The sequence below is a fragment of the Euprymna scolopes genome, chromosome 44 (genome assembly GCF_053919585.1).
Source record: "Euprymna scolopes isolate OS-2025 chromosome 44, ASM5391958v1, whole genome shotgun sequence".
Classification (NCBI taxonomy): domain Eukaryota; kingdom Metazoa; phylum Mollusca; class Cephalopoda; order Sepiida; family Sepiolidae; genus Euprymna; species Euprymna scolopes.
In genome coordinates, this window is record NC_136525.1 from 22,959,445 (window position 1) to 22,973,422 (window position 13,978).

The 13,978-nt window shown below is 36.3% G+C and overlaps 1 protein-coding gene across 2 annotated transcripts in view; it reads left to right on the top strand.

The window, feature by feature from the left end:
* LOC145268739 (uncharacterized) overlaps nucleotides 1-13,978 on the top strand; it is a 129,273-nt gene that overhangs the window by 14,987 nt on the left and 100,308 nt on the right. For both annotated transcript variants that reach the window (XM_080124324.1, XM_080124325.1), the window contains exon 2: nucleotides 8,176-9,655. In XM_080124324.1, coding sequence (XP_079980450.1) covers nucleotides 8,176-9,655 — 1,480 coding nt within the window. The remainder of the gene's footprint in view (nucleotides 1-8,175; nucleotides 9,656-13,978) is intronic.

Below are 13,978 nucleotides of genomic sequence, written 5' to 3' on the forward strand. Positions count from 1 at the left end.
TTGTCTAGCCTTAATTTAAACATTTGTCACTTCCTGTTTGGTGATGGCTGCAACAGCAAAGATGTCAGGTTTTAATTTATTTTTTTTTTTTATTCTTTGCCTCTTTTGTGGTACGGGTTCAAGCCTGCCTGCCTGCCTACTGCCACTTTTATTTTTATTTTTACTCAACACACACCTACAAACACCAAGGCACCCAGACTTGTCTTTATATATAAAATGTATTAATTCTGAACAAATATTATGTTGGTGCAAAAATATCGTTTTTTTTTTTTTTTTTTTGACATTTAACTAATCTATATATCTGAAAGTGTGTCTGTGTGTGTACATTTCCCTACGCAATAACTGTCAATTTTTAGTCTACAGACTCGAAATTTGATATACAAGGTACTGAGGTTTGGGAAAATCTATGTGATTGGTTTTCGGCCAGAAATTTAGCTGTTAAGGGGTCAAAGTTCAACGATTTGACCTTTGAGAACTCTACCAAACTCCTCCGACAATTTTGGGTCTAAACACTTGAAATTTTAGATAAAGGTTCCTTGAACATGGATGTAACTTAATTGATTTGAGCCCAAAACAATAAATTCTAAGGGGTCATAATAGGGGTCAAAGTTAAAAAAAAATTGACCTTTTTTTTTTTTTTTTTTTTTTTTTTTTGCTCATCATACACCTCCAAACACCCAGGTAACGCCGGGCACACCCATGCTAGTATATATAATATATATATATGTATATATATATATATATATATATATATATATATGAGCATTATTTTTGCACCAACCTAATATAATGATAATCTTGATCTGTGTAGTGGGTTTGTCAGTATAGATGGTTCCTCAGCATTGATGTTGTCATTATCCTTAGACTGCTCATCTGTCTGATATTGGATGTGACTGCAATGTGACCAACGGGGATTAGTGGCAAGCTGACATAGATGGTGTGATTTATTTGCCACTTACCATAATAGTTATTTTGTACTTAAAGGGCAGGTTTGTCGTTGAAAACATTGTTTTACAGCATATCAACCCTTTTTAAGGTTATTTAATACTAATGTTGTGCCGATGAATCGGAATCGGGAATCGGTTAAATCGGTAATTTTCGGGGAATCGGAATCGGCATCGGAATCGGAAAAATTTGTGTATAATTTCCGATTCCAAAATCGATTCTTTGAATATTTTTCAAAAGTTAATTTTCAATTGCTTGTACCGATTATAAATATTTATTTCTTTTAAACTATTAGTAAAACTAAACTCTATAGATCTACGTACTCGTTATAGAATGAAGTTCTCATAACAAAATCACGTAATTTCATTAAATAGTTTTTGTTTTACGCTCCCTTGACTAATTATCGCAGTTTTTTTAGGAAGATTCCGAATTTCCCAAATCGTTTTTACGGCATAAAATAAAAACTATTTGATGAAATTACGTGATTTTTTTTATGAGAACTTCATTCCATAACGAGTACGTAGAATATATATTTTTTTTTATTTTTCGTTTTTTAACATAGTGTAAACTGCACAAGCACCCTTTTTTAATACGTGAAGACAGTTTAGAGCTTCATCCTAGATCTAAAAATAATTTGGTTTTTAGTGGGTTTACAAATATCGTCCAAAAGTAGAATTTCAATGAGGGGGGGACTTTTAAATGTAAATATAATTTCTTTTTCAATCTGAAAAATTTCTAAATGTTTTCTCTTTATCTATTTTATCCAGACTTTGATAAATTCATTGTGAGATATTCATGTATATTTTTAACTTTTCCGAAACCCGAGAAAAATGCGACGGTGTCAGACAATGTGGCTCCAGGAAAATAAAATAAAACTCTATTCGTTTGAAATCTTTTCATATTAAACTCCTTGAGAAATTTGGCAAGTGGGTGTGAAAAAGTATTGTTGTCGAAACCAACGAAACCAACTGCATCGAAGGTGTTAATTACGGCATTGGCGCCGTCGTAGCAATCCTTAAGTATAAACATAAACAATACCGGCAGAATCAAAGAAAATCACACTGGAAGCATATTTCAAATTAAATCAAAGGCCAAGCCTTTTCACAATTTTGCCCATTCCTTGTTGGTCTCCCTGATTTATCGGAGAGGGACTATAGTTTTCAGTGGCGTCCGTTCGTCCGGATGATTCCCTGATAACCGTCCATTACTTTTTTCTGAAATTTTGCCACAAGTTGTACTCCAATACGTAGATGTGCACAACATCGAGTTTTTTTTTTAAGAAAACTCTCGTTGCTCCCCCAGGGGCTGAAAAGGGGTCAAAAATGCCCAAAATGGCAAAAATGACACTTTTGGCCCCATAACTTTTTTCCCGTCCATTAGATTTTACTGAAACTTGTCCAAAATGTGAAGGCAATTGTTGCAAATGTAAATTCAGTATCGCTGACCCTGGCAAAACTCTGGTTTGCGCCCCCCCCCCCCCCCCCGGGAACTATTAGGGCTAAAAACCACCCCTTTTTTAGGCTCTTTTTTTCATATTTGTCTAAAATGTGATTATGTATCTCTATTTAGTGTTTTTTTATGGTGCTGAACTCAAATTTACATGTCTTAAGGCCTGAAACATAGCCATTTGTCCATTTTTACAAGTAATCAGCACCCCCATGGGGGCAAAAGAGGTAAAAAAAATACCTCAAAATGACTCTAAATAGACAAAATTGACATATTTTTCAGAATAACTTTTCATCCATTCATTAGATTTTTCTGAAACTTGGCAAAACCATGGGCATACCTGATATACACCTGATGGAAGTATCACTGACCCTGGGAAAAATCAGAGTCACAAGCCCTGGAGGTTTTAGGGCTAATATTGGGTGTGGAGCAAAAGTTGAACTTAGTCATTTTTCTGAAAACTTTTGAAAATTTTTTTTTTCACTCAAAATTGTTTTTTTATCAGTTATGTATCACGATTATTTATTTAGTATTGGAGGTAATATTTATTCACCAAGTAGAAATCGTCTGAAAGGCGAAACTGGAGAAATGTTAATGTTTTTACATTATAATTTAAGAATTTTAGGACTTAAATATGAGTAACAACGAGATACTTAAGTGTATTACATAACTAAATTATTATCTTGTAATCATTGTAATTAACCAAATTCTTTTTTAATTTTAAGGGTTCTTTAAAACGAAATAAAATCGATTTTTATAATTTATGCTTCGTACTACTGTTCTCATATTGAGTGCTCCTATTTACTTGCCCCCCCCCCCGAAAGTAAAGTTAGACACAAAGTCGTTTTTAAATGTGGGGAATATCCAGCTCCCAAAAGGGGCACTTTTGATCGGAACAAGAACCGGGCTCAAATTAATTTTCAATCGATATTTGCCCTTTTTTCCTAGCTGGCGAAAATGGCCCTTTTTTCTAAATTTCTAAATTTAATATAAAATGATCCCCCGTTTCTCAGCCATTCGAATCGTTTTAAAGCAGTTAACTAATTTTTTTACCATTGCCTCACAACCCAATCGGCAAAATCATAAAAGCACAAATAATCGCTTTTTTTTTTTTGTATTATCACGGACTGAAGAGTAGTAGGAAGGGTCTGTGTCTTTTATAAAATGGAGAATCGAACTTTTCTTTTCGCAACAAAAAGTTATAATTGCGATGAGCGAAAAATGAAAACGGAATAAAAACACCGATAATTTCACGAGAATACATTATTTACATCTACGTACCATTTTACACGTAACTATTTAAAAATGAAATAAAAAGATTGCCTATAAACACTCATGATTATAAAATATATATATATATATAAAACGATTAGGAATTTAAAATAGACGGTCAGTTTCACAAATAAATATAACGTAACATGAGCTGTAGTGTGTTACCAATTTTAAATTATGTGCGCTTATTGGGGATAGGGTGTCTACTTTTTAAGCGATTACACATGGTTTTACAACGTTGCAAACCGAACTTAATTTAGTGGGAAACACTTTAGTTAATATCCATAAAGAATTAGGATGGCCAGAAATGATGATCATTTTACGTTAAATTTATATTCGAAACTGATCTTACACTCTAAATTCTAAATGATCGCTTTTCTTTCCGCCAATTAAAAAAATGTTCTAACACGTAATCTATAAAAGTAATATTTCATTTTGGAATAGGGATTTAGCTGCGAGAGAAAGCACAGAAAGCTCACGCAATCTCACGTTAAAAATGGTTTTCATAATAGTAATATTATTATTTAGAAATTCGTTCGTAACAATGAGATGTGGCTTTGCTAAGTGGCGTTGTTAAATATATTGTTCTTACATCGTTTTCTTATTTTGCCTACCAATTTTCGAATATTTTCCACTATTCATGTAAGTAGCATGTTATACAGTAAATACGAACTGGTACAATATAGCTTTGTTTTAAAATCAAAATAAATGTTTTGTTGTGTTACAATTTTTAATCAATTACAAGGCAAACATTTGAGATAAAATATACGCGGACATTAACCAGGGGTTTATGTAATAATTTGAAAATTTACGAAAAACAAACAAAAAAAATCTCTAATTAAATATGTATAAATTTTACAAGAATCGGAATTGGGAATCGGATCGGAATCGGAAATTTTGAACGGAATCGGAATCGGGAAAAATTTTGGCATCGTCCCATCACTATTTAATACCAACTGCCGAAAGGCTTAATATTCAGTAGAACAAAATAACCAAATCAAACTCCATGAATAAATATTTGAAAACTAGCAAGGGGACTCAAAGTTGCCCAGGATTTAATAAGGATCAACGGATGTTTCACCTTCTAATATTTTATTGTCACCGAAATCGGTGAAATCGCCCATTTTTCAATCAAATCAATTGATTCTATCTCTAATTTGGAACCCATCACCGTTCACTGGGAAGAAGCTTCACATTCCGCCTTGCACTGATTTTAGTCCATAATACATTGCACTGTAGAGAACCTACTGTTGATTTTATAAAATTATTTCTATATATGATTGGAATTAAAGTTTAAAATGCAAAAGTCAAGTATCATGTTTCAATTTTGCTCTAAACAAAAACATTCATTTCGAATGTGTCCCGTCATATCACTGCTGATTTTTATATGTAAGACACATTTGTTTGTGCGGTGATAAAACTTCTCAAATGCATTTGTGATGTTTGACTGGGTTAAACGTGATAACTTTAGTCAAAATCTGACTGTTCATCTTTAATATTTTTTTGTATTTTCGATAATTATCGGAAACCTATCTAAGAACACTCACATAGGTACATTTGTATGAAATTTGTTAAAAAATTGGCCCTGCTGTTTTGGAATCCATAGGGAACGAACTCTGGCACAGAAAGTTCCTTTTATATAATAGTAAATATAGAGCTTTATATTGTCAAATATACTCGTGGAGTTTAGTTTTGTTATTTTGTAGCACAACTTTTTCCAAAATTACTGAATTTGGCATTAAATAACATAAAAAGGGTTGATATGCCATAAAACAAAACCAAATTAATTGATTGTTTTAATGTAATAGTCGGGTCTTCCTGCTTTCCTGGTTGTACTACCATGCTGAAATTTAAATGTAATGTGAATAAACATCTTGTTCCTCAAAATTAATTAATTGTAGCTTAAAATGCCCCTGTAGGTGTGATCCTAATAGTAGCCCCTTACATAGCTGTGGCGATGTGCTTTGTTGGAGGGGGGTGCATAAATAAGTGTAACAATGTTACAAAAAAAAAAAAAAAAAATACATTCTCGTTGGGTGGCTTCTGGGGAGCAACACTGAATGTGACTATCAAGTGATGCTGGGCTTAATTATTTAAAAGCAGCATGCAGACGGAGTTGTAGACATCCACCTCCAACGATACAGGGATAAAGGAAATAGTCCTAGGACTTGTTAAACTGTTTATTTTTGGTCCTCTGACTTCACCCTTGTCTGTTCGTTTGTCTGCACTTTTCTCAGTAACTACGCCTTGGAATTTTTAATTTTGCACAAACATTAAACATGGTATGAGTAAAAAAGTAACAGAACAGATTTTCTGGGAAAACTCCAGTCCTCCCGCCCTCCCTACGGGTGCCTTTTGGATTAAAATGGCTAAAATTGAAACTTTTGTGCTTATAAAAGAATTGATGCTTTAGATTTTTATAAAACTTTCTGAAAAGTTAATTTTGTTTGTCTATACTTTGCAATAACTCTTGGGTGTGCTCCAGGGGCTCTTTTAGGGCTACTAAAAACACCCCATTTTTGGGACTATTTTAATATATTTGTCCAAAATTTTCTGTGTATGTCTATTTAGCAGTTTTGCATGGTGCTGAACTTAAATTTAAATATGTTAAGGCCTTGGGGACTTTTGAGGCTAAATGGGACGGGGTGGGGTGGGATGGACACAATTGAGTCATGATACTTGACTTTTGGATTTTAAACTTTAATTCAAGCCATTATATATAAAAAAAAATAATCTTATAAAATCAACAGTATGTTCACTACAGTGCAATGTAGCCCACAATTTATTGTGGATAAAGACACTGTAGAGAGGCATGTGAATCTTCCTCCTGATGCACTGTGATGAGTTCCCAACTAAAACAGATAATCAATTGATTTGATTGAACAATGGGCAATTTCATAAATTTCGATGACAATAAAAATGTTGTATTCCCGTGTGTATATAACGCGTGTCTTATTGAATGTGTGTCTGTTCTTTATACAAGTATTTACGTGTTATTGTCTAGTTTTCAAAATGTTACAAAACAACTTATCTGGTGTATGTTCTCATATAACGACAAATGAGGAACGCAATAAACGTATTTGTCTCTTGCCAAACAAAGGAAGACGTACCTTCAACAAAAGGGATGAATACCATTCTATAGGGTTTTACATTTGGCCAATTAGGAAACGCACTTGACCCATCCTTGATCTTGTTGGACCGAAAGCTGCAACGAAAATTCTGCCACGAACAACAGATTTCGTGTTTCTTTTCTTCCAACCTTTATTCCAGAATGTTGTTCCCATCTTGGAAAGGTTGAACACTGATACAGGCCTGTCTCCATCTTAGTTATCGATCTTGCCCTTGCTGAATGCCATCCTGTCTCTCGACCGTATCTCCCAGCTGCCTGTTACAAGCTCAACTAACTAGATAACTTTTTAAGATGTCTCTAAACTTGTTACGTCATGTATATATGTAACCAAAAATCCTTGCCTGATCTTTTAGTCACATATCTTTGTTTATTAAAAACAAACATTCCAATCTGATATTATTAAACATTAAGCATTTTATTGTTTTTACATATTTCTGGTTTAATTATTTCTACATTAAATTCCAGTCCAATTTCCAAACCTTTTTCTGTTATCAAAACACTTTTTTTCCATAACATTGTCACCAGTTTAAATATCAGTCAGTCACCTCTCTCTCTCTCTGTCTAGGTCCTGGATATGACCTTAAACTATATCTGATGGTGAGGCTCTAGCTTGCGGGCTTTGGGGAGTGTGGAGCCACCCTTTAATTGCCAGTGCTCCCAGGTCCACTCTGATCCGGAGTGGTAGTACCTGTTAGTGGTTAAATAGAAACCAACTTGAAAAAAAAAAATATATATATTCTATTAAAAAATTTTTTCTTCAAAATAATTGGATTCGGCATTAAATAATCTGAAAAGGGTTGATATGCCGTAAAACAAAAACGACCGACCTCGCTCTGTCTAGGACATCCGATGTTGCCCGGGTCATAATATAATAAAAATATGGGAGTGTTAAACATTTGTTAATCATCATCATTCAATCCTGGGCAACGTCAGATCTCCTTGCTAGTTATGTTTTGACTTTGTTTTGAACCATAGTGTAAATCCTAAATCTATTACGTCTTGCTTTAGGTACAACTATGAATGTGTTCTGATTTTTATCATGGTGACTGGATATCCAATTCCGTTTCTAAGCAATTTGGAATCCCAGAAATAAAGCACGCTTGGAATGTGGTTGCTATAATTAGAAAGGGCTCGTTGGTTGGGGTTGCATGTGATTTATCTGAACGCATTAATCTACTTGATACTGCTCCAGCCCTTTCCAAGGGTTTTATTGAAACACAAAGGTTAAAGAATGCATCTCTTGCCTTACTGTATGCTGTCAAGATGAATTTGGTATCTTTTTTTTCAGAGATCATTAAAAGGTTTTGAATTTATTAAATATAATGAAAATAAAATAAATTTTTTTGTTAGTAATTAAAATCATTTTTTTTTTTCCTTTGTAGAAACGAGGAATAATGTCGCAGAGCGTGAAGACCCCATTTGCTGTCTTGCATACGCCAAACCTTGCTAATTTGAAAACTTACAACACTTCAATGGTACAAGAAAGAGTTCTTGAGACGACCAATGTCAGACGAGCTTTGCCGATTTCAAAGTCAAATCAGGAGAATCGTCAACCTGGTACCAAGAAATCTTCACTTGCAACGGCAAAGTCACCAACTCCAAAAATTCAACATGTCAATTATCAAAACCAAGTTCAAGATTTTGGTGTCTCAAAACGTAATTCTGCAAACCGGGAGACTAAACTAAAGTCGGATCTCAAAGATCTTCAGCCTATTTCTAAAATGAGCCCTGAACAGCACGAAACTGACCGTGACTTCAAGTCAATTGAAGAACCTGCGATTATTGAAGAGTACAAATCTGTTGAAAGCACATTTTCCGAACAGGAACATGTTACAAAGATCAGTAGTGTCAATGTCTGGACAACTTCGGAGGAATCCTGCCAGATCGAATCCAGAGATGAAGTTACGGAGATGCAGGTTTTCGATTGTGAATTTCGGAAAAGGCAAAAGCAGAGCCCCGAGCAAGACCTTACAACTTTGAATTCACGCAGAGAAACCTATTCTGTAAAGAAAAATATGTCGAAACAACGTAGAAATTGGAGGAATCACTTATCGTCACCGTCTGTTCGTGCGGCAATACCAAAAAGGGTTATTATGCCAACTACAAAGTCTGAAGAATTGGTAAAGTCTACTTCCAACGCTTTTGATTTCACAACAAGCTCTCCTATTGGAAACTGTGCTCTTACAGGTGATACATTTAAGTTGGATGATTGTGTGATGAGCACTGGTTCAGTTTCAAGCCGAACTGACTGCTCGGAAGAACACCCTGTGATGATCAATGGAACTGGAAAATATCAGGTCTCACCAAAATCTGACGATGGTATGTCAACAGATTCATTAAATAGTAATGGCAAAAACTCCTCAGCTTCTTCAGTTGAGGCTTTGCTAACAAGTGACGTGAAAAAATCTCACGAAGTATCTGCAGCCGTTATGTATGACTTCCGCCAAGCCACGCCATCTCTACTTGAAAAACCTCATCCCTATGAGGTTCGAAGATCAACGCATGTCGTAAAGGAGCCAAAATTTGTCTGCGGTCAAGGAAAGCTAAAACAGAAACAACTTTTTTCAACTGGTGCTGCCTCCTCGGCCGATCCTGATGTTTCCTACATGAAAAAACTTGATGATACTAACGATCTTCCTCCACCCAAAACAAGGCAATTTAAGACTGTGCCCACTGCCAGGAATTCAGTGTCGTCCAGAGTTAGAGTTGCGCAGAAGGCGATGAGGATAACCAACAAAGAACAACTTTCTCAATCTGTGCATGAACGTCTTCAGAGTTCAGGAAAGCTTGAAATCTCAGAGAAATCTGCATCCAACTTAACACGATCGGCACGGTCAGCTGTTAGGTCGGTGAAGAAAACTGGTAAGTTTGTCCTCCACTCCATAATAAATAGTATGTACATATTTGTGTGTGTGTGTGTGTGTATAATAATAATCTCTATATATGGCAATTAAATTACACAGAATTTTCTGTTTCATTCTCGCATGGAATTGGATTTTCTTTTTTTTTTTTTTTTTTTTTTCAAAGGAGTCGCCACTTATCAAGGCCTGGTGGCCACTTGAGGATAAGGATTAATGGGTATACATTAGTCAATGGGATTATAGCGTAGTAATCATCAGTAGTGGAAATTTTGTAAATTGGATTACTTAGGGGGACGGTTCATCAAGAACTTGTTTACGTTGGACTTGAAGACAATCAAATTGTAGTCAGCTGGAAAGCAGGCAAACGGAAGAGTTTCATAGGCGTGCAGTTCTAAGAAAGAAGCTTTGCTCATGTAATCTAATGTGGGAAATTATTGATAGTGGTTTTTTTCTAGGCGAGTGTTTTTCATGAAAGTTTGGCGAGGTAGGGGGGGGCATAGATTGAAGCTCAGCTGAGCACTTGCCATGAAAATAACGATAAAAGCAAAGACAGGCTTACAACATCTCTTTTGTGGGAAAGAGTTTGCAGGGAAGAGAAAAGGGCTTCCCTCCACTAAGCTACGAAGTCTATTTTGAACTCTGTTAAGGCAGGATAAGCTGCTTCTAGCAACTCCTGCCCAGATGTGGCAACAATACTCCATCATTGGCCGTACCTGGCTTTTATATAGGTAGAGAATTGCATCAGGAGTGGGATATCTACTGGAGCGGTAGCAGGATCCCACCATTTTTCCAGCAGCCTTGGCAATGGATTTGATGTACATGTTCCATTTTAGATCAGGAGTAAAGGTCAAGCCCAGAAGCTTGTCAAAACCTGGAGCCTCCCCAGGACAAGAGCCATTCATTTCAATTGATGTCAAATGAGGATCAGAACGGTGATGATGTAAAGATAGCTTTTTTTTACATAGGCATAACCACTTATCAAGGCCCAGAGACCACTCGAGGATAAGGGTTAAGAGTGTATAGTAGTCAATTGGACAATATAGTAATTGTTAGTAATGGAAATTCGGTAAATTTGTTAACAAGTGGAACGGCTCATCAAGAACTTGTTTACGTTGGACTTGAAGACAACCATATTGTAGTCAGTTGGAAAGCAGGAAAACGGAAGATAATTCCACAGGCGTGCAGTTCTAAGAAGCTTGGTTTTAGATGAATTAAAAGTAACCAGCCACCGCTTTCCTCATTGTACCATGTGCTCAAGATCAGAGGAGAGTCGGAGAGAACTTGGTTATTTACGACCTTTGATGTAGTGTCGTCAGCATAAATTTCAATGAATAATCTTGGGCTGTTATTTGGAAGATCATTGATGTAGAACAGGAAGAGAGTTGGGCCCTGGATGGACCCCTAAGGGACTCCAGCATTAATACTGTGAGCTTCTGATTTCTGTCCATCAACCACTACTCTTATGAACATTTCAGAGGGAAATGATTTAATAATTGAGAAAACATTTCCAGCTATACCATAGCTAATATCTTATGAAGTAGACCTTTATGCCATACCCCATCGAAGGACCATTAGCACATCTGCTGTTAATCTTGCAGAACGGAAACCATATTGCATGTCACTAAGATTATTTTTGCTGAGGTGGTTGACTACTTCTCTATTTAACAGATTCCAGCAACTTGGACAAGAGACTTATTTGTCTGTACTGAGAGGAAGGTGACCGATCACCAGAATTCTTAAATAAAGAGCATACTGATGAGGGTTTTCCAGGGGATTGGGAAGCAATTCTCCTTAAGACAATGCTTAAACAGCTTTGTAAGTATGGGAGCTAGGTCTGGTTGAAGCTTTTTCAGCACTATAATTGGAATACCATCAGAGTCAGTTGCTTTATTGGAATCAAGGTTTTTGATTAGCTTGGCAACATCATGCACAGATATTTGTATGTCACATAGCGTGTTTTCTGATACAGGCGGAAATAAGGTGGGGTTAACGGCCTTGGTCGCATAGGGTAGAATTAGCTGCAAACTTCTTGGCAAATAGTTTGGCTTTGCCTGATGCTGACAAGATTACCTCGGGTCCATTGATGATGGTTGGGGTAGAGCACACGCTTCTGTTCATGACCCTATTTGCTATTTGCCAAAACTGGTGGGAACCAAGTCGCTGCTTAGCTACTTTGGACTTAACAGACGGAGCATACAACTCTCTTGCATTCTTTATTACTCTTTTACAGTGATTGCTGGCAGTCCTGAAAGCGGCTTTAGTCTTAGTACATCTATTATGTTGGAAGCAATAGAAAAAGTGATTTCTGTGCACAATGGCAGCAGCACATTCTGGCTGTTAGGTTTTTGCTGGAATATTTTGGAGAGTATAAAGCGGTCTATACCTACAATTAACCATTCCGTCAGGTCTGATACTATAGAGGACACATTATTTTTAAACATGGAACGCAGACAAATAGATCTGATATAAATGTACAAAAACTATCCCAGTTAGCCATAGAGTATCTATATGCAGTACGATGGAGAGGTACATTTGAGGACTTATTACATTTTGTTTTTTATCTTAACTGATACAACCGAGTGGTCGGAAGTTCCAAGTGGTGATAGAACGGAAGATGAACATAGCTCAGGGCAAGTTGCGAGGAAAAGGTCTAGGAGACTTGCATTCTGACTGTTAGTATCGGGCACACGGATGGGTTCATGAACAATCTGAGTAAGGTCATAAGCAATAGAGAAATTGTGACAGAACCTCTCAACATCTGTCTTGTTTGAGTGACTTAACCATTCCACATTGTGAACATTGAAGTCACCACAGATGTGAATGTTGGCCGAAGGATGAGCAGACAGGATGTGGTCAATTTTCACAGATATGCTCTTAAAGATAGTAACTCAGCTGTTGTGGGGGCGATAGAGGGCAAATATAAATGCTGTGGTGTAAGCAAGTGCAACCCAGAAGCAGATATAGGGTAAATTAGGGTCCTCTCTGGAGATGTCTCTACCACATGGGAAGTCATCATGGCGATTTTGGGGGTCAGATTTGGATGTTAAATTAGAGTATCCTTTAATTACAAAATCTTCTAGGGTAATTGTCGGTCCGATGCCGGTTTTGCTTAAGAATAATAGGTCTGGTTTAGTCTCCTGTAATTGGTATTCAACCTCTGGAAGGTTGGAACATAAACTCCTGATGTTGGAGAAGGAGACATGGTAGTAAGGCTCTACGTTGGAAATTTGAGTTCTGGGTTTACTCGTGTATTTTTTCTGGAGACTTTTCATGATGGAGCTTTTGGCATTTGTAGAACATGTCAACAGACTTGGTTAGAGCAGGGCAGAGAGGGAAAGTAAGAGAGGAAAAGGAACGAAGAAACTTTTTCTTTTTGTAGCATATGAAGAGGTAAAGTCGTAACAATTACCCACTAATATGGCATCGAGAACCCCCACCACCACCACCACCACCACCACCAGAAGCTACTGCATAGTCCAGAATCCATTTACCAAATGACAACACAGCTGCCCTGGTACTTTGCATCTGCTGATAGGACAGCCTCCTTAGTGGTTAATCCAAGGTTTGGGTCCCTGACTATCGGGTGGATAACGTCGGCCCAGATAAAACGTTTACCTCCAGCACCCTTACTAGTGACATGGCCACAAGGACAGACACAGAAACAGAAAATTTCCGACCTCTCAGGCTACTGTTCATGCAAAATACTGCCGACCTAGAATACAGTTCTTTCTTCTCCCTTTATCAGAAAAATCACTCAAAAATGAGAACTGAGAGACAAATTAGGAGAAGCAAGAGTTACAGGAGCTGCCGATAACACATCCACAATACATTGTGTACTCTCCATTAAAACAAAAAATAAGTATTGTTCTTATAATAAGTACAATTGACATGTTTAGGGAAAAGTATGGTGATAGATTCCCCTCTCACTAACTGAAAATAACTAGAAGTGTTGGACATATTTATGCCATGTTAAAATCTATTATGCATTTAATAAAACAATCAAAAAATATATGAATTACAAACTGAAATAAAGATAATAATAATTTTTGCATCAATAAAAAAAATATCGCAAGTTTAATACGTTCATCTTCAAATGCAAAGTATTAAGGATTGTCTTAGCATGAAATTACAATCTTGCATTTGCAAATTTTTTAAAAAGCTAACTGACGATTCATGTTATGATTCTCTAGTTGAAATAGTTTCTCGTTTTATAATCATGCGGGTGTGGGTGGGTGAAGAAAATAGAAATGTCGGACATATTTATGCTATGTTAAACTTTATTATACATTTAATAAAACAATTTCCACTTGTCTATCTCCTATTA